The sequence below is a fragment of the Cygnus atratus genome, chromosome 1, assembly GCF_013377495.2.
Source record: "Cygnus atratus isolate AKBS03 ecotype Queensland, Australia chromosome 1, CAtr_DNAZoo_HiC_assembly, whole genome shotgun sequence".
Taxonomy (NCBI): domain Eukaryota; kingdom Metazoa; phylum Chordata; class Aves; order Anseriformes; family Anatidae; genus Cygnus; species Cygnus atratus.
In genome coordinates, this window is record NC_066362.1 from 75,750,371 (window position 1) to 75,772,283 (window position 21,913).

The 21,913-nt window shown below is 39.8% G+C and overlaps 1 protein-coding gene across 1 annotated transcript in view; it reads left to right on the forward strand.

The window, feature by feature from the left end:
- ITPR2 (inositol 1,4,5-trisphosphate receptor type 2) overlaps nucleotides 1-21,913 on the forward strand; it is a 268,862-nt gene that overhangs the window by 87,196 nt on the left and 159,753 nt on the right. Inside the window, 4 exon segments of the mRNA XM_035540839.2 lie at nucleotides 533-784; nucleotides 2,303-2,447; nucleotides 3,362-3,512; nucleotides 19,781-19,974. Of these exon segments, the coding sequence (XP_035396732.1) occupies nucleotides 533-784; nucleotides 2,303-2,447; nucleotides 3,362-3,512; nucleotides 19,781-19,974 (742 nt within the window).

Consider the following 21,913-nt stretch of genomic DNA (forward strand, 5'->3'; position numbering starts at 1 on the left):
GATTTGTCAATATCAAAAAAGGAAACCAGGCCATACCAGAAACTGGTATTAAAAGTTTGATTCAGGTTTTTCCTGTAAAAAGCATCACAGTCTCTGCTGTCTATTACAGACAAATATGGAGTTTTCTTTGTTGGTGATAGTTTTGTGTCTGTCTAGTTTTTCCTCTTACTTTTTATTCATGGGGCTATGTTTTTAGGTTGTGCTGTTTTTGGAAGCAAGACATGTTCTGAAGAAGGAATTCCTCAGCATTCTGGGGTTTAGAGAGGAGACAGAATCAAGGATGAGTGTCCTACACAGATTGATAACAAATTGTTCAAATGCTTCAGCCTTCCTTTGAATTTCGAAGGGAGACCAGTCTTCATGGAGACTGGAGCCTGACATTAGCATTTTTAATGGCAAGTTGGTAACTCAATCATTTTTAGAGTTTACACAAGAAAGGCTGACATCAGACTTGTAAAGGGAGATTAGGAGGTTCTTTGTTTCATGGTGTTCAAATAAATCAGTTTGAAACATGCTATTATTTTTCTTTCAGGTACCAGCTGAACCTCTTTGCAAGAATGTGCTTGGACCGCCAGTATCTAGCCATCAACCAGATTTCTGCACAACTGTCAGTAGACTTGATTCTACGATGTATGTCTGATGAAAGCCTCCCTTTTGATCTCCGGGCTTCTTTTTGCCGTCTGATGCTACACATGCATGTGGACAGAGATCCACAGGAATCTGTGGTACCTGTCAGATATGCCAGATTGTGGACTGAAATTCCTACCAAGATCACAATTCACGAGTGAGTTGCAAGTGTTGCAAAAAAAACGTATGAAAATATTTTAAAGGGATTAGTCTCAGAACAAAACAGTTGTAGATGTCTAATGTCAACATGTATGCAAAAAGCTATTTTGTTGCAGAACAATGAGCTATTAGTTATTGTTAATCTTGGAAACTTCCATGGATAGGTTTACGTGGAAGTAGAATCATCTAGGTTGGAAAAGACCTTCAGGATATGAACTGAAGGTCCAACCATCAGCCTGACCTACCGACTCCCGTCAGTAAACCATGTCCCTTAGTGCCACATCTTCAGTTTTACTTCATTTTATTTACTCACATTATTTCTCTTATACGGAACAAACTGGGGATAAAATTGAATGGCCTTTTCTCAGAATAACTGAACTTGAAGTAATCAAATTGTCTAACATTACACATTTACTAGGTTGGAACTCAGTTTTGTACTTCAAGCTCAACTTGAATCCTCAGTGGGAAAGCCAGAATTAACAGTTAGGCGTAGCTATTGTCTCAGAAACAGTTCACAGAGGCTTTGGCCTCCATCCAGCAAAGTACTTAACCATGTGTTAAATTTAAGTGTGGAAGAAGGGCTCATGGACTTCAGTGGAAACCCTTTCTGGCTTAAGTAATTTGATGGAGCAATGACATTGGGCTATACCCAGAAATGGAGGTATCTGGCAGAAGAGACAAAGAGGAAGAAGTGTAGCAATCCAGCAGACAGTATTGCTTCTGTTAGTGGGATGATGGACTATTTTGACACATAAGACAACACAGTCCTAATCGGTGGTAGAAATTGATTGTCCCAAGCTGCTTTCTTGATCTGCTGTCTTTATGGTGGAGATAATAATGGAGAAAAGAAGAGGTGACCTCATTGCTCTCTTCAACTTTCTGTGCAGGGGATGTGGGTGAAGTGGGAGATGCTAGTCTCTTCTTCCTGGTAGCTGATGACAGGACGCATGGGATTGGCACAAAGCTGCACCAGGGGAGGTTCACACTGGACATTAGGAAAAAATTCTTTACTGAGAGGCTGGTCAAACATTGGAACAGGTTTCCTAGAGGGATGGTTGATGTCCCATGCCTGTCAGCGTTCAAGAAGCATTTCGATACTGCGCTCAATAATATGCTTTAACTTTTGGTTATCCCTGAAGTGGTCAGGCAATTGGTCTCGATGATTGTTGAAGGTCCCTTCCAACTGTTCTGTTCTATTCTGTTCTCTGTCTGATGAGCACGTTTATGAGTGCTGTCTGTCAGAACTATCGTATTTTTCTGTCTCTGTTATTCCCGCTCATTGCAATACTTTGTGGTACTGTTGGAGGGAAGGTTTGTGCCTCCTCTGTCTGCCATCTTTGCATATCTATGTAGAATTAACTGACCTCTACCCCTTCTCCTTACAGAGTACTGACAGTGATTTACAGAGAACTGACAGATTTTAAAGCATCATGATTGGTTCGGTTATTCTTTAGTGGCAGCTGATTTTTATATTAGGGGTGTTTAATTTTCTTTCCTTCTGTGCCTTGCATTGTAGGTATGATTCTTTCACAGATTCTTCAAGAAATGAAATGAAGAGGAAATTTGCACTAACTATGGAATTTGTAGAAGAGTACTTGAAAGAAGTTGTAAATCAGCCCTTTCCTTTTGGAGACAAAGAGAAAAATAAACTTACATTTGAGGTACTTTTCAGCTATCTGCTTCCTAACTTATGGTATTTCTCATTTCAGGTAGGTGAATGCTGTCTCTTTCAAAATAAAGGTACTTGCAGAATAATGGTCCCAATGAGGCACCAGTTTCTATTTCAAGTGTTCTTGTTGATGACTTGCTGCAGAAAATAGTATTAGTCTTCTGTCAAACAGCTGTATTGTTTCTTCCGAGATTGTTGCATTTCAGTGGCAGAGGAAGGGGTGTGTGTGGGGATAAATGGTGGTACGCTCTTTCTGTACACAGTGATTGCTAATACAGAGATTCTTCAGTGTAAGAAGGTACTGTTCTGTGTGTAGGATAGGACACTGAAGGAAATACTCGGAATAATCTAATCCTGTGTTTCAAATATTGTTTGAAATTCCGTACAGAAACTTCAGACAGGCCAAATTCACGTGGGTTCAAATAAAACTGAATAAAGGGGGAGATGACTACAGCTTTTACAGTTCTTCCTCCAATCTACCTCCCAAGCTTTGTTGCTTCTGCCTCTGGTCATCTGAAATCACCTCCATTTCAACTTTCCACAGACATCTGCTGTTCTTCTGATTTCCATCTTCTCTATAGCTGCTGTCTCTTTAAATAGTTTCCTGGTATTTTTCTTCTTCATCTTATATACCTTTCCAGATGCAATTGAACCTTTTCAGTCTGTCCTAAGCCTCATGTTGTTTTTACTCTTCCTCCTTCAACTTGACTGAACTCTGAAAAACATTTATGTCAATGGCCTTGATCCAAAGCCCATTTAAATCATTGGAAAGATTTGTACTAATGTGAACGCACTCCAGATATGGATCTCTGTGCAAGCTGCTGTAGAAAATGCAACTGTATTGCACAGCTGAATACCACAAAAGTTGACAATGTTTCCTTAATTTTTAATTTGTTTTTGTCACAGGTGGTACATCTGGCTCGAAACCTCATATACTTTGGCTTTTATAGTTTTAGTGAACTTCTTAGACTGACTCGAACACTGCTGGCAATTCTAGATATTGTTCAAGTTCCTATGTCATCATACTTCGAAAGGTTGAGCAAGTTTCAGGATGGAGGTAAGAGAAGCAACAAAGAATTGTATTCCAGAATGTAAATCAATATTTAGGTTGGAATAATTTATGGAATGTCTCATTCACACATAAACTCTTGAACAGGAATGTATTGCAGGATACATTAAGATGGTTAGTTAAAAAGGAACCTTTTTGAACAGAGCTGCAGACTTCATGACTTGTGGTTACTATGTTGATGCTGCTGCTCCATCACTTGTCTAGAATTGAACTTTTAAGTCTGGATCCAAGCTTCAATGTACGTTGAGTTGCCCATCCCAAACAAATGCAGAGATAACATTTGCATGGGCACGGCAATGTTGATGTCTCATGTATAGCACAAGTATTTATCGTCTTCTCAACACTTCACTTAAGGAGAGAATATGATATTACTGGTTCAAGTACTGCAGAAGACCAGATGATGGAAGTTCAGATGACATCATCTTCTCCATCTGTTTGTCAGTTTTTTAACCAGACCAGAGTGCCTGTTTGACAATCCAAGGACAATGTTGTATGTTGCATTGCCTTTTGTACTATGTCTTAAAAGTGGCTGTGCTGTCTAGGCTTAAAAGTAGCATTGAAATTTTGCTGCAGAGATGCAAATGTTCTTATGTTGACCTTATATGACCTTCTACAGTCTTTGATAAAAATAATAGGATCTCCATCTTTAGATGCTCATATCTTGTCTTCAGCCTCATTCTTGTTTTCTGTTTGGCAGTTCATAAAACATGAGCCATGCAAGTCCACTTCGCAGTTGTTACTCAGAATAATCCTAAATGTCTGATGGCTATTCCCAAGTATTTTACCATTCTTCCTTCTTTCTCTGGAAGTACATACTTACCCACACATGGACAGTATTAGGCTATGAAGATGCCTATGTCAAAAAGATGCATAATTTAGAAGCGATTTCATAACACCTAATCAGTATTTTTGAGCACCCAGCTCACAGAATTTCATGCCTGAAGAGTATATTTTATGTCTGAAAAAATATTACTCAAGCAAAACAGGTTAGTGCTTTTAATTAAGAAAAGACGCACAAAAACCAGTCAGCGTAAACTTTAGAGGCTGATCAAGATAAGAGAAAGAGCTCAAGAAATCAGTAGGTACTGTAGTTCCTGATGTTTTGGAGACAAATGCTGTGTCTGAAATAATAACAGTTCATAACTTCCACCTAACTTTGTTTTGTGTGGCAGCCCGTTTGTGAGGAATGAATCAGATCTTAGGGGCAGGACTTTGGTTGGTATAAGTTGCTGTAGTTCTAGGGCATGTAAGAGTCTGCACCAGCTGAATATTTGGCTCCACTCTTTCCATATATTCACCCCCCCTTTTTTTTTTTTTTAAGTGCTCACATGCAGTGCACATTTAAAACACACAGGGATTTTCAGTCCTTATTATATTTGTAAGCTGAATATGAATGAGAGTCTCAGTAACTAGGTGGGAACTGAAAAAAATCTGATTGAGGATAGTCATTGGACTTCTGTTAAGTAGTAGCACTTTAAAGCCAGCCTGGTAGTTGTCTTCCACCCACATCTCTGTCTTTGCTACAAGGAAATGAGGTTTGAAGGGAGCTCTAAACACGTGGTCTTTAAACCTGCTTGTGTTCTCTCTGCATCACTAGGTATGACTTAGCTGTAGCACTGGTGCAATTTGTCCACACTGAATTAGGAAGAGTTGAGCTTGCTAGATTTGCTGACTTGTGCCATAGTGTGGTTCGCTGCTTCTATGTCTCATCTTTTCAGACTTCATGAACATGTTCTTGAGCCCACAGTAAGATGGAGAAAGTGCTCGTGTTTTCTGTCTTGGAGTGATAGTGGTGTTAGAGTGGGCTGGAACTTCTGTGTGTCAGCATGTGTTTGATTGTAAATGGTGCTGAGGCTGTGAGTCCTGGCTTGAGACTGGGTTTGAATCTGTTGGATTAATACCTTGCTGTATTAGGGCTGCTGGAACAGGTCTGTGTGTGAGATGATCATGTGTTTGAGGGATGTTTTTTAACTTTATCCTCTGGTGGAAGAGGAGAGACCATGGATCTGATTTTGCGGTTCTCTGCATCTTGTGCAGTCACTCCTAGCCAAAGAAGGTTGACCCCAAATCTATTCATGTCAATTAGGTCCTGTGGATTCTGGATCCACCTGGTCCAGGATCTACTATGAAGCCTGAGAAATGAACAGGCTAAGAGGGAATTTGGTCTCAGGAATTTGATCTAGATCATCCCTTACTCTGACAGTAAGAATTGCTTGTCAGGCTCAAGATCTAGTTATACATTGTTTTTCAGTCTTATAGTACTTATAAGATTGTACTTACTCCAAAAGTTCCCCTTTCCCTTTTACAGATATTCTCTGTCTTGTAAAACTGAGTCATTGAGAACGTGTTAGTTTTTTTTTCATCAGTTACCTGTCTTGCCTTTTTTGTTGTCCATTTTACCTTATAATACTCATCTCTTAAGTTATTAAGTAAAGAGTTACAATAGAAAGCAGCCTAGCCTGTTTTTTGAAATATGCGTTGCCATTTTCTTAAATCAGGATTCTCTGCTGTTTTTTCAGGAATTTTTTTCTTATTCATAATTTCCGTAATGTACAAAGAAATGAGATGGATTGTTCCCTGTCCTCATTCAGGATTGTGGAACTCCTCCCTCCAGTGAGGTAGGGGCAGGGGTGATGTCTTCCTGTCTTTAGCAGAGGTCAGATTCCTCATATCTCTTCAGACTGTGGCAAGAATCTCACTCCACAGCATCCTCTCTGGCAGGTCCAATATCTGAGACATTCATATTGGTACTACCTTTGAAGAATAACACAGAATATTTATTGTAGGTAAGCTTCCCTCCAACTCCTCTTATGTTGTGCAGGTTGACATGGCTTCTTTCTTAAAGAAAGTTAGCTTCTATAACTTGCAAAATTCATTATGTTGATCTTATTTAAATAAGTAAAAATTAGGTGAGATCATATCTGTTCTGAGACTGATGAATTAATGGTATAAATAAATATGCTTAAATTTTACCAAATGCTAGGAACCTGATCCTGTGACTCTAATGTAGGAAATTGCTACAGAATACCAGTATGGGCTCTGTATATTTTAATTTTCATCACTATCTTACTGTAAATTTACATAGTTTGATATTAAATGGATACTTAGCAGCAGCATTTCAAGAATAATTATGCCTGTTCAGAAATGCAGTAGGTTTGCAGGTTCTAGGACAAATGACCAGTGAAGAGGAATGACCAAATAGAAAAGTCATTTTACTACTATTCTGCAGCTCTAGTAGATCCAAGGTCTATAGAAGTTAAGAACTTTGGGTAGGACCTGTTTATTTTACATGATGAGTCTTGCATTTTAGTTTTGTTAAAAAATATTGATTTCTAAGGGGTACTCAGTGCTGCATATTTGGGGACAGACAGTATGTCCTAGCTTTCCATTATTGACATCAATTTGTTCCAGGCCAATAACAGCAAAAGCTTCCTGTATCCAATTCCCATAATGTGGAGTTGTATCGAACTGGTGAGCTTGTCTCTTTCCTGTTTTGCCACTGTTTGACATCATGAAATCTATGGTCAAGTTTTTAAGAATGGATAAAAATTTCTTAAGGGTGAGGGGGAAGGATGAGGCTGGACTTGGCTGTGGGAAGTATCTTAGAGTTGTGCATCCCAAAATTGAAACAGCCAAATTCACAACCAGCAATCTGAAGTTTTATTCCTTACTTAATATTAGTCCTTAAACAGACTCACTTATTATAGTAAAACTACTTACTATGTAAGGAAGTATATACAAGTGTTCAACTGTTAAAGCAAATCTGAAAAATGGGATGTGTTATTAAGTTTAGTGGAAGTTGCACGAAGGTTTGGGTATCTTGAGGAAAAAGGTTAATTTTTTCCAACCTTTTAAATTTTGAGTCACATTGATGGCTGAGGTAGTCCTTGATGTTGTATGCAAGTTTCTCTATGTTGGTTTCTGCAAAGATAATGAAAAGATCCTTTGCAGTATTTTTAATATTTTAACTTTCTGCCTTTAAAAATCTTGATTTTTAACCATCAGCTACCTTACCCAGAATTAAATCAGTGTGCATGTGGTTTTCAGGTGTGACCTTATTTGATGAGGACAGACTGGGGAAAATTGACTAGAAACATTTGTGAGATAGAATACTGGAAAAAGAAAAGAAGTGTGTTTTTGGAATGCTTCTTACCTAGCTTGTATCCTAAAAATAAATTGATTGGAAATGTTGCAGCCAGCTTCAGTTTTCAATCAGAGTATTGTAACTTTAAATATATATTTTTTATTATTGGAACCTTGTTTTCTTTTTTTTTTTTCCCTTTAAGGTTTTAGAAAAATCTGGGGTTTACAAAATATGCTACCTGTATCCTGAAGAGAGATTTTTTGTTAAAGTGAGCACTTAATAGTGCTGTCGTTCTGATACCTTTCAAGAACATTATAATATCTTACAGTTTTAATTAAAAGTTAAAGTAGTTGCTTTTCTAATAAGTGCACCCTGCTGTATCATTCTAAAGTCAGGAGCCAATCTGCCTTGTCCAATACTGGTTATTTATCCTCTCTGAATTAAAATGCACATCTCTCTAAGCGATTGATCTTTCAGATAGCTGATTTTAGTCAAACCACATAGCCACAGCATATGTCAGGTCTGAAAGACCTGACATGGTAGCATTAACAGGCAAGCTACATGTTTGCCATGCAGCTCAGCTTTATTTAGTTAGCATTATTTGTAAATGATAATAATGACATACAAAGAATACATTTGTGAATTTAAGCTGCATTATGTCTTGAGATGCAATTCACAGTGCTGGGCACCAACTTTAAAAAGCTGTCAGTGGGATAAACTTGGGTTATCTGCAGAGTAGGAGCTCTTCATGAATAGCTAGAATTTTCCATCAGCAGTAAGAATCTTCCAGTTCCTTTTTCTTCCACAGAGGAAGGGTATGCTCAGTCTGTTTGACAAATAGGTGTAAAACCTACATATAGTAAGTTCCAATTGCTCTTGCATTTGTGGTTCTCACAAGAAGTATGTTTCTTGTGACTGGCTCAACAGATGTCCCATTTTACCTGTTCAAGCCAGTAACCAAACATCTCTGCTCCTTCACACTGTGTTTAGATCTTTAATTTGGTAGCACATCCCTCCTATAGTCTGAAGGGAGTAAAGGGTAAATGTGTGTCCATAGATGTCCCAAGATCTTGGAACACTTCTTCAAAACGTATCAGGAGAAGCCTGACCCCTATGTCATGCTGCAAGCTTTGCTTCTTTGTTGTGATGTAAAGAATTTGACCCTGGCAAGGATCAGAATGGGGAAGCTTCCACTCTCTCCTGAAGACTTCAGGAGTGGTGAGCTACCATCTCTCTGCAAAGGAGTGCTTGCATATCTATGTGTCAGGGGACTACTGTCTAGTGTTCTGCCATTTTGGTTCATCTGGTTAGTCTGCTTAGTCTCTGGGCTGCAAGTAGAGTGCTTAAAAGCACTGTTTTTCTGGTTTTCACCAGTAGTGAGAATACTACTGGAAAGAACAGTGTCGAGAACAAGGTTGGACCTGCCATTTCTTCTGTGACTGTGAGCCTTCTGTACCAAGAAGGACCAGATATCATCCAGGTCTATTAGAAAATATTATATTGTTTCTCAGCCTTGCATCTGTGTCTGTTAGCTGCTCTTTTGTCTAGTTAAGAATTTGAAATATCTTCTTTAGGCATACTTTGATTAGCAGAGCTAATGAGGCAGTGACTGGCTGGCAAACTGGAGCAATAATTTATGCCAACAATTTACAAAAAAAAAAGGGGGGGGGGGCAGGTAGATAAGACATGAGTTTTAACCCTTAGGAAAGCTAGCTGTGTTAGTCACAGATGTCTGCAGTGAAACAACTGCCATTCAGTGCAGGGTATTATCAGACCAAAGGGGAAGGCAGTCTGAGAGTTTAATTCTCTGGCATGGACCATTTCTCTTTTCTCTTTATTTCTTTCCTCATCATGAGACCTGTGCATTAATGTGATTCCAGAGACCATTGCTCTTATAGGAATCAATACCTGTTTCATAGATTTAACTCAACTAGAAGGCTTGATTCCTGTGATGCTTTTTACTATCAAGGCCAGTGTGCTGATATATGTATTTATTTTTTCCGTCTTTCCTTCTTGTACTGTTTGTGGCAAGAAAGCTGTATTTTTGACACTGCTTTGTGGTTTTGGGGATAGGCAACATCAGAAGAATGTCAGGAGAAGGTGAGATTTGGAGTTTTACCATGGCTAGGCAGTGGTGAGTTTGCATGCAAAAAGGGAGAGCTTGTGGATATGCTGTAGTTAACTGGAGGTTGGGATGGCCAGATTCATTTGGGTGTGGATAGCAAATGTATGTGCATTGCATACTGTTGCTTTTTTTTTCTTTTTTTCTCATTAGTTCTGAGGGCTGTATAAACTGCAGAAGTGGCCTCACCTTTTGCCCTTAATGTAATGCATTAGGTTTTCTGTGAGGCTCACCTGAGGTCAGCTCGTTGTTGAGCAATGAAAAACAGCCTAATGAAGAAGTAAAGTGTTATTCTTGGCCTGTTTATGGTAGGTTCTGCAGTCTTTATGAGCAAGTTCTGTAGAAAACCTGTAAAAATTAATACCTCTTTCGCAAACAGAGCTGTAAGGCTTAATGCTTCTGGCAAATAATATATAGCTCTGAAGGGTTTGAAATAAAATATGTTCCTTTAGGTACTGAAGTGTTGTTATTATATGTCTTAAAAATGGCTATAAGTTTTCACATAGAAAAATTAAATTGCATGAAGCCAAATCAACAAAGGCAAAAAACTGCAGAGGTAAAGCTGCCACTGGGTGTTTAATTTAGCCCTAGGTAGTGCTGCAATATGGTCCTCTGCCAGAGGATCCCCAAAGACTGGCAATGTTGCATGCTTTAAGATGGCACTGAAGCTTTTAAAAAGGTTATGTTGGAGGAATAGTGTAGGTCTCACTGAAATCCACAGAGTCAAGGCCATTTGGAGTCAGAACTCCAATGTGAGCAGTCATTTGGAAAGTGACTTGCTGTTACAAGTACAGTCTTAAAACCTGCTTGAACATGCCAGTGCTGAGGCATGGCTTGATATAAGGTCAGCTTTGCTGAGAGCTGATTTTGATGATGGTAAAAGTCTTGGACTTTCAGCAGTCATTTGTCTCCTAGTGTAGCAGTGAGCTTGGAAGCTGGTCTAAAGCTTCACCAGAGCACTGGCAAACTTCAGTTTTGCCACATCAGGGGCTATAGCTGGTAAAAGTTAACTTTAAGGGGAAAAATGAGAGCAGCTGAGGAGCACTAAGAAAGATTTGGGACTTCATGGGGTTGCATATGGGGAAGGAGGCCTGAAAGGCTGTGGTGAAAGCAGTGGGCCTGGCAGGAAGGGGAGATAAGTATATTGTTATCTGTGAGGAAACAGCAATAGGTGTGGTCAGTCTGGCAGTGGCATTTCTGGGTGGTGGTAGGTGCTAACATGCTTCAGGCTGTAGGTACTGAGGGGGCTCTGAGTGCACCCTTCTGATGCTGTTGTCTTTCCTCTCTTTCCCTCCTAGCAGTGTTGAAGGCACAGGAGACTGACTAGGGGGAAGGCCAGGTCCCTTTGTATTGCTGTACAAGGCTTGGCCTTTTATCATCTCTGAATGAGTAGTATTCCTGTGAGGGAGAAAAGTTTTTTTTTATTTTTTATTTTTATTGGGGAATGATGGTGGTGGATAACAGCTGATGCAGAGATCCTAAGTTTTAAATTACATTAAATATAGCTCAGCCGTGTCTCCTGTTTAGATCTTCCTTAGAACCCAGGAGCAACTTTCCTTGATCGAGACTGGGGGAGGTAGGGCTCCTTTCCCACCAGCTGAGATGCTTTGGAGGGACATGAGAAGGTTGCTTAGGATTCTCGCAGTCCTGTAGAATATTTTGGCAAGTGGGAGGAGGCTTACACTTCATGGAAGTAGAATAGTAAAACCTCTAATAAAGTAGTTCTTGTAGCTGCCAGTGCATCATACAGATGGGATTGATGTTGCTTTGTGTCTAGGGATTCAAGCCACAGCTGAACATTAGCCCAAGGCTTCCTTTGGGAATGATAAGGAAGGCAGGAGGAACTGAGGCTGGCCATCTGCTCAGTTTGTTAAGGAAAAATGGCTTTCAGAGTCTACTGTCTCTCTTGATTTCTTTGTTATTAAGAACTAATACAGCCTGTGGGAATGCTTTGTTCTAGAAATGGATAATCCCAGAGTTCAGAAGAGAAGTAGTTTCAAAGAGCTGTGAGGAAACATGTGGGGGTCATAGGCAGTTTGTTATTCACTGCAGTCCTTCAGCCTCTGCATTTATTTGTTTCAGGAATTAATGGTTTTTGTACTAGCACATGCTCTCTGGTTTGTGTCCTCCTACATGGGAACTGAAGTGTTTTCTAGGAGGTATTTGGAAGAGGTTGAAGCATTTGGTCATTTATCTGGTCGTACGCAAATGATGCTCAGGTTTGATGAGACCAGAGAGTTGTTCTTATGACTTCATAATTGCAGAGATGAAGGGAAAAAGGCCCCGTTTTTGCAAAACATTTGGTTTGTCTCCTTTTTCTGCCCTTATTTATATATGCAAGATTGAACAATGTGTTGGACAGGTTAATGGAAGAGTTTTTGGAGCATTGGACACATGTAAATTTATCATTATCTGGTCATTAAGTACCAGATTTTCTGAAAAGCCCATTATGTGTTGTCTCCTATTTGAAGAACCCATGGTATGTCAGCTCTTATTTAGTTACCTCGTTTCTAGAAGCATTAAGCATCCAGCTTCTCCACTGCCTAATGAGAGCTGTTGGGTGTTAGAATAGTTTTGAAAATACAGAAATGTTTTACATTTCTGAGCAGGGAGATGAGCACTGTGGAAAGCTGAGCAGAAAATGGCTGAGAAGTTTTGCAAATTGAATTATAGGAATCCATCTTCCCTCTTATCTGTGCTGAGGAGGACTGAGCAATGTTAGTAAGAGCAGACTGTCCCTGTGTGACATGTAGAGACCAGGTCAGGTGCATATAGTTTATTTTTAAATAAGCAAGGCTGCAAGTCACTGGTGTCTTGGGGATATCTGTGAAGTAGGAGGCTACTCACTGTAAGATTATTTGCCAACCTTTTAGGCAGTCCATTGTTTATACACATTCAGCTACTGCATGGTTCTCTGTACTGTTTGTGAAATATGTTATATGCTGTGCATACTTGCCCACTAAGAACAAATTGAGGATGCTGCGTAGCAATTGGCTAGGAACAATTTTAAGAAAAGGTATTAATTGCCACCTGTCTTTGGCAGTTGTTTTCCTTTCTGAATATGGTATTTTGTCACTTACCATCCATACTGTATTCCATAGCAGATTGTTGTTTACTTTTATATTTTGCTTTTAGAATTTTTGCAACCAGTAAATGACTTCTCAAGAAAGTATATTTATGTAGAAAATGAAGTGTCAAATTATCCACTATTTCGATTACTTGGGTGGTTGTTACTTTTTTTTTTCCCATAATTGACTCCTCTGAAAAGTCTTTTTTTCTCCGAGAGGCCTCTGTGTTGTCAATCGTGCCAAATTGTATGAGATTATGTGCTACAGTTTTGTGACAGAAACTGATATTCATTAGGAAGTTGTGATCACTGTAATAAAAAGTAATGAAAAGGAGATGCATGGTTGTCTTTTGAGAACATGACAAGCATTCTCTTCTTTCCTCTTATTTCAGTGTCTGTCAATCTGTAGCTCCTTCAAATTACCACTTGTGTGTACAGTAATTTCACTCTTTGATTGGCAAACCTTGTGAGACTACATTCAGGCATTTCTAATTGGTTCTACTGCTTATGGAAGGTTCTTGAGAACTAACTTGTCTTGGTAGGGGGAAGAGCAGAGAGGAAGAACTGGGGAGAGGGAGGGAAAATTGCAAAAGAGAAGATTCATGGAAATTGCACTGAGCTCTTTTCCTCTGTTGGTCAAAGTCACAGCTCTGAGCACTTTTGCAGTGGTTTGCTGATGAGGTCAGTTGTTGGTTGTCCAAACTAGCTCATTCCCACAGTGCAGTGTCTATTCTCTCCCTCTTTTCAGGTATGTATAAGCGTGACCTTACATTACAGAAGTGTAATTACAAGTGTGACCTTGACCTTAAGGAAGTCAGCAAATGAGGGAGGTCAGCAGGATGAGGGTGGCAACATGATATAAAGGCACAGTTCAGACTTCTCACTTCATCTCTAGCAAAGTACACACAAAAGTAATCAGGGTTCACAACTATTTTGCTCTGTGTTCATTTTAGCTTGGTTAACTAGATGAGGCAGTAAGTTAATTTTTCTTTGGACATTGGTATGCAGGAAGCACTCTGGAGCTGGAACTGAGATCAGAGCTCTGTTGTTTTAGTCATACATACTGAGAACTTAAATCTCTTTTGTTGAACCAACATATTTTGTATTGCATTGTTGCAGGCTTATCTGACATGCAGTCAGTCACTTGTTAAGCCACAATAACCTTTCTGTATGTCTTACCTTAGAGACTCATACTCTTTCCTGCTGAGATAACTGTATTAAAGCCAAGAGAACACAAAAGTACGTCAAGAAGGAACAAGTCACTAGTGAGAGTGCTGCTGGCCCGTGATGTTTGCGAGTGATAGATTTAAATCCATGCCTGACGTGATCTAGACTTCCAAGGCAGGACAGATGCACTGAGTGACATGAATGCTGATCTACTGGGGGAACTTTTGGAAGAGAAGCTGCTGCCCACTCTTTATGTACATGAATAATCCTCATGGCTTCTTTCAAATAATAGAGCAATTCCTCCCATTGTGGAGATATAGTCAGCTGCCTCATTTCCATGTGCAAATATGCTGGTTGACTGCTGTCTACTTTAAGGATGGCTACATTTCATCAGGACACTACAAAACATAGTTGTTGAGTGTCTTGAAAAGTATGATGAATCGTTCCAGTTGACATATTATTTGCACCCTGGGAATGTTCTTCCCAAGCCTGTTAATTAACAATAATAATTGTCAGTATCATATAGTTGCTAGAAATTTTTCCAAGGTGGATTTACCCATAATGCCTTGTATCACTGATATTGACAGAAATAAAGCAATATGGAGTCACTACCACCCACTTCAGCTGTAAATACTAAACTGGATTAAGTAGACTTTTCTCTCACTAAAATCCTTTCCTATGCATTAATGAAATACAATTTGAAATGGCAGTGTTAGTAAGTACCACCTTAACCCTCCTTTGCTTTTCTGCCTTTAGCTGTTTAGATCAGTCACTAGAGGTCAATAGTCATGGGGTGTGGTGGACAGAGGTTTTATCCTTGTTACAGATTCTCTTATAAAGCTCCTTCACAGCTACCACTCACTGGTTTGTACCATCTTTTACCATTGATGTTCTGCTGATACAGGGAAAAGGCAGCAGTCGTCTCATTTCTTTTTATTTCCTGAATGATTTAATAGGCTTCCTAGTCCCGTTAGCTGGGTACATCCCAGTCTTCATTGTATCGGACCTCCTGGTGTCCATTTTAAAGATGGAGAGAGAGAGTATTCTCCTCATTTATGGAGGTGGTCCTGAAATGCAGGGGGACTGACTAATTTCTTGGTCACAGAGGGAGCTGAATCCCATCACAAGGTTTCCTATTTCCTCTGGTGCCTGTTCAGCACCCCAGTGATGGCTGTCAAATATGCAAGATGTATGTTCCAGGCAAATCCCAGCTTGCTTTCTTCAAGAGCATGAGCTCTACTTAGGATATTGAGGAGAGAGCAGTGATTATTCCCTACCCTATAGAGAGAGGGAGACATGGACCACAGTGAGAATGAGTAAATGTGATGACTGGGTCTTGGGACTGGGCTTGAGCAGGACTTGTGGAAGAATCAGTGTCAATGCCTATCATCTGTGTTGCCTGTAAATTTCTTCCATCAGTGAGGTTTGTATGAATCCTTGTCCAAAAAGACATTACCTTTTATAAACGATTTGGATGTAGGACTAGAAGGTGTTTTGAGCAAATTTGCTGATGACACTAAACTTGGAAGAGTTGTTGGCTCTGTTGAGGGTGGAAAGGCCTTGCAGAGAGATCTGGACAGACTGGAGAGCTGGGCGATCACCAACTGCATGAAGTTTAACAAAAGCAAGTGTTGGGTCCTTCACCTGGGACGGGGCAACCCTGGCTATACGTACAGACTGGGCGACGAGACGCTGGAGAGCAGCCCTGCAGAGAAGGATCTGGGGGTTGTGGTTGACAGCAAGCTGAATATGAGCCAGCAGTGTGCCCTGGCAGCCAGGAGGGCCAACCGTATCCTGGGATGCATCAAGCACGGCATTGCTAGTCGGTCGAGGGAAGTGATTGTCCCGCTCTACTCTGTGCTGGTGCGGCCTCACCTCGAGTACTGTGTGCAGTTCTGGGCACCACAGTACAAAAAGGACATTAAACTGTTGGAGAGTGTCCAGAGGAGGGCGACGAAGATGGTGAAGGGCCTAGAGGGTAAGACGTATGAGGAGCGGCTGAGGTCACTTGGCCTGTTCAGCCTGGAGAAGATGAGGCTGAGGGGAGACCTCATCGCAGTCTACAACTTCCTCACGAGGGGGAGTGGAGAGGCAGATGACCTATTCTCTGTTATCACCAGTGACAGGACCCGTGGGAACGGTGTCAAGCTGAGGCACGGGAAGTTTAGGCTAGGCATCAGGAAGAGGTTCTTCACCGAGAGGGTGGTTGCACACTGGAACAGGCTCCCCAGGGAAGTAGTCACTGCACCAAGCCTGTCTGAATTTAAGAAGCATTTGGACTGTGCACTTAGTCACATGGTCTAAACTTTTGGGTAGACCTGTGCGGTGCCAGGAGTTGGACTTGATGATCCTTATGGGTCCCTTCCAACTTGGGATATTCTATGATTCTATGATTTTTTGCTAACTTTACACTGAGTTGACTTCAGTCTTGAAAAGCGGGCACGAGCTTCTTAAGGTAACGCAAAATTCTTATAGATCATTTGGGACAAACTGCAGTTTTGTCTAGTTTTCTAGAAGAGTATCTTCTGGACTTGTCTTCAAATTTAGTGGTTTAATTATCAACTGCTAAACCCCGTTGACTCAAGCTGTTTTATAAAGAATTCCCGAGCTTTCTGGATAGCATTGACTCTATTTATATGCAGTTCTGCACAGCTGTGGTGAAAGGGATTTTGAAATCTCTGTTGTGAGTGAGAGGATGGTGTCTTCCCACCTGAGATTTAAAGCAAGGTTATTACAGGCTCTGAAGGAGCTGCACAACCCATAGATCTTGCTGTGTTCAAATGGGCTTATCAGTCAGCATCAAGGACAGGATGATTTGAATGAGATCATTTGTATCATAGTTTGGAGATGAAGAAGGTAGAAAAAGTCAGTTTAACCAGAGCCAGTATAAGGATTAAAGGTTCTCCGCTTAGTAATCTAGCTTTACATGGATGTAATGAATAACGCTCGATGCAAATTCATGTTTAGAACACTGGGAGAAATGGTGTGGAAGAAGAAAGAGAGATTCACAGGATGTTATTCCACAGCTGTTTTGTTTGATTTGAAAGGTAAACGCACAATGTTCATTTTGCAGCAGGAAGGATATTTTGATTTACTTATATTTGCTTTATGCTGTTGTAAGCAGTTACAAGAACTTTCTGTGCTTGCCTAACGTGAGGATTTAGCCCTTAATTTGACTTGTAACTTTTGTTTCCTAACATCATGCAAAGCCAGAAATACATCTTTTCCTTTTGTAGGGACTTCAGGTATTTTTTTCAAAAGACCAATTCACACTGATTGCACACCAGACTGGATGCTGAATGGGACCTCAAACATGACACTAATCTGCCTCATTTACTTTGAAAAAGCAAATTCTCTGTACGTTTCCTTTTAAAGTCAGGGTTAAAGGCATCCTCTTTCCCTGCATGCAGTACTTGAGCTCTGCGGATTGAAGAAAGAAGAGCATAAGAGGAGGATATTGCTAACAAAATAAAATATAGCTTTGGCTTTTTACAGCGGGTTATCTAGGAAGAGCATTTCTGCAATGTGAGTAAAATTTGGCGGTTGCATGGTGATTAAAACGTACAACAGACATACAAGAACAATTCAGGTTTACCTCAACAAAGCTACATCTCCTCCATTCTCTGTTTGCTTTTGGTGTAGTCTAGGTCTTGGCACTGTTTCTGCAAAGAGATGCTGTCATTCGCTTCCTTTTCTCCATTCGTTCAGATCTGTGCTTTGCAAGAAAGAAAACTAATCCATGTCGGTAGGTAGCATGATATTCTCATTCATGCTTCTCCCTGCCTTTGCAAGAAGACAGTCATTGATTACTTGGGATGCTTTTCCTATTGAAATTCACTATAGGGAAAGACCAGTATAACCTATAGGAACAAATGGTATCTCTTGGTTGAGTTTGCTGAACTGGCATCATCGATAGGTACCATTGCAGCTAGACTGAACTAAAGGTTTTTTCCAAATGAGTGTAAATTCATTTTTTTTCTATGTATAGCTTACAAAGGGTACTGTCATTACAGATAATAGTTTAACTTTCAGGACAACCTTCAGTACCTAACCATCTCTTGGGACTTTTTTGAAGGGTATGGTTACATAAATGGGAGTGAATGGGGGAAGAATCTCAACTCTTTCTTCTCCTAAATGAGTTCATGTAAGTTGGGACATCGAGGTGCTCAAGCAAGTCCAGAGAAGGGCAATGAAGCTGGTGAGGGGTCTGGAGAACAAGTCTTACGAGGAGCGGCTGAGGGAGCTGGGGTTGTTTAGCCTGGAGAAGAGGAGGCTCAGGGGAGACCTTATCGCTCTCTATAGGTACCTTAAAGGAGGCTGTAGAGAGGTGGGGGTTGGTCTATTCTCCCACGTGCCTGGTGACAGGACGAGGGGGAATGGGCTAAAGTTGCACCAGGGGAGGTTTAGGTTGGATATTAGGAAGAACTTCTTTACTGAAAGGGTTGTTAGGCATTGGAATGGGCTGCCCAGGGAAGTGGTTGAGTCACCATCCCTGGAGGTCTTTAAAAGAGGTTTAGATGTAGAGCTTAGTGATATGGTGTAGTGGAGGACTTGTTAGTGTTAGATCAGAGGTTGGACTAGGTGATCTTGGAAGTTTCTTCCAACCTAGATGATTCTGTGAAGTTGAGGGAATGACTGTTCTGTGAGACAAATAATTATTTCTCATTTCTGTTATTCAATTATTAAAACAAACAAACCAACATCCAAAACCTCAGAATCCAACCTCACGCATGTAAGTACAGAGACATAAAGCACACATGTAAATGTATATGGATTTGCAAACTGTCCAGGTGGTCAGTGTGTATAATGGGATTAATCATATTTATCATGAGCTTCAGCAAGCCTAAGCATGCATGGGCATGTTTCCTATTCAGCTTGTTATGTAGAGATACATGTATACATACACCCAGCAGCGGCTCCAGACTTTGTTGAGATGCTTCTGCCCTATTCGTTACTCATTCACATACAGTAGAAGGCCAGCAACTCTGGGAAGATGCATCAGTCTTTCTCCGGGTAGTTGTTTTAGTTGTCTTTGGATTGTGGACTGTCATCTGGACCATGTACAGAGATTAATCAGTCTTTCACAGCCTCAAATCTCTACTCTCTGTTAGAGTGACATATATGAAACTTGAGCTTTTGCAGTGCCAAAAGCATCTTTACCATCAAGCGTTTTACTATGGTCAGTCATTAAGGGGAAGACATCAGTCGGATTAGGCATGGAAAATTAACTCCTCCTATGTGTCTGCAAAGCAAGGTCGTAAATTACAGCAGTGGAAGATATAAATGAAATATCAATAAATGTTCTCTGTAAAAAAAAAAAAAAAAGTTTTCTAACAATAAACATAGTCAAGAAGTGGAATAGCTCGTTTAGGAATGCCGTAAAAGGTGAGATATTTATCAATTAAATATTCTTAAAAACGGGTTAAACAATCCTCCTTCAGAAGTTGTCTTAGATATAAATAATGTGCCTTTAGATGAAGGATTGAATTACGTGAACTACTGAGATTCCTTTTGCTTTACTTTTTATGATTTCTTGAATATACTAACAGAGCTGTAGAAAGCTTTTGGTATCTTTTCCTTCTGTTGACCTTGTAAGCAATGATTCCCTGGAAAATCAGCGAAGAAAATTTTCACAAAACCATTGGGTAATTTGAGTGAATCCATTCTCCTGATTTTTATGAGGAATTGAGGACTTGTTTTTCAATAGGCCAATTAAGGCTGTTAAGGCATTTGACAACACGGTTGTATGTGTCGTATATATCTTTGCAAGAAAGCTTCACTGATGGTAAATGTATATGTATGTGTTTAATACATAGGAAACAATGTTATGAGGACCATCCATGGTGTAGGAGAGATGATGACCCAAATGGTACTGAGCAGAGGATCTATATTTCCCCTCAGTGCCCCTGATGTACAGCCAAGCATTCACCCAAGCAAGCAAGCCAGCACCTCAGAGAGTGAAGACGTGATTGTAATGGACACCAAATTGAAAATCATTGAGATTTTGCAGGTAATAATGATTGATGGAGTGTTAAATGGCAATTCTTTCACACTTATTTATTTATTCACGTAGTGGCAGGTTCTGTTACCTGCATTCTTGCTGTTTACTGATCTGTTGATTGAGTAAATAATGCTTTGATATGAGGAAGAAAACTTCTCTGTGTGAACTGTGGTACAGTTGTGGTCCTCACTGTGCTACGTTTAACTTCTGAAGGATCTAGGTGCTGTAGAAACTCTATCATTATAAATGTGAAGAGGCAGAACTTGTACATTAAGCTACCTCTCTAATGTTTTTTAAAGACAGTGTTCCTGTTCCAGTCTCATTACCACTCATTTTACATTGTGGTAGCTTATTTGGCTTTAGTATTTACTCTACCTTTGCAGTAGTTTGGTGAAGGGCAGAATTGGACATAGACCCACTGAAGTCAGGCAAGACCACACAATTTTGAAGTCCTTTTCGGATTTCCACTGTTAGCAGCCCACAGACTATTCTCCTAGTTGAATTGACAAGCTGAATGGCACTAGTGTGCCTCCTTAGATAGAATTTTCACTTTGTGCTATTAGTAAGTAAAGTGGCACACATATGTTCTGTATATCAAATCCCAGTTCCTGCAATACTTATGCACTGATGGAATTTTTCAGTGTTTTCTTTAAGTTCTGCTCATCTGTCGGTACCCTTGTCACTTTTGAAGGATTCCATTTGTTCCGAATGCTTATAAATTATTTAGATTACCTTAATTACTTGTCATCTGAAAGGCTATCAGTTGTTAGATTATCCTCAGTACTGCATACGTTACTTTCAGAGCTGCTTTAGTTTAAGGCTTATGGGGGAGAAAGAAGTGTTCTGAAGTGATATCACTTAATGAATACCATTCATGTGTATTGTTTCTCATTTTCATTTGATTTGGTGACTGTATGTATTTCTCTCCATGCTGTCATGCTCTACTGGTTGATACACAGATGAATGATTCCAGGACACCAACCTCTTCCTGTGCATTCTCTGTCTGCTCAGTGGAAAGAGAATCACATTTTGTTTCAGCCTTTCATCTTTCACAGCATATTCAGTGCAAGAGCACCCAGGACTGGAGAGTAATCCTGTGTTGTTGCTTTATCAGTGGTTTGTTAGTTATGGTTTAGTTACGTAGTCGAATTACTGCAGATTAGCAAGTTGTCATGGCGGGTGAACCCAGGTATATATGCTTATATATGATCTTAGTTCACAAGTAATGCAGAGTAATTCAGTTTCATTTAAAATGCAATGAAGAAGGATTAACTTAAATCATGTTACCTTTCATTATTGCACTATTACCCTAAAAGGCAAGTAAGAATATTTTAGATTTATTGTATTGTCATGCATAGCTAGTAAAATGGTGATTAAAACTATTCTATTTTAAGAAATATTTCAGTTTATAGTAACTGGATTCTCAATATATCCTCTTATTCCTTTAAGTAAAGGTGTATTTTACTTAACAGTTTCTATTCTGCTATCAGCCAGAATTAAACAGATGGCCTGATAGACTTAGTTGACTACATGTGGACTGGAGAAATGTGTATTTTTAAAAATCTCGCTTCTACAATGGCAGGGTAACTTGATCGTGGAATCAAAATAAACCTGCCTTTTCCTCTTTTGTTAGAAGATTTTAAAGAAAATACGTTGTTTATTAAACTGACATTTTATTTGCTTTTAGATGGCATAGTCTAGTTACCCTAGTGAAATCTTATGACAGTACTCTGGGTCTGGGAGGTTGTATGATTTTAGTTAGAGATCAAAGAAAGAGGTTGCCACCACTTGCTTAGTCATCACTTGCCACCTGAGTCTTGGTAACTTAATGTACATGATTTCATCCCCACTGCAAGTGAAACGTTAAATAATTGTAAACCTCTTCATTGTATGCTTACATTTACTGCGGGCAAGGAGCATGTACATGGGAAGTACTGAAGCTCAGTAG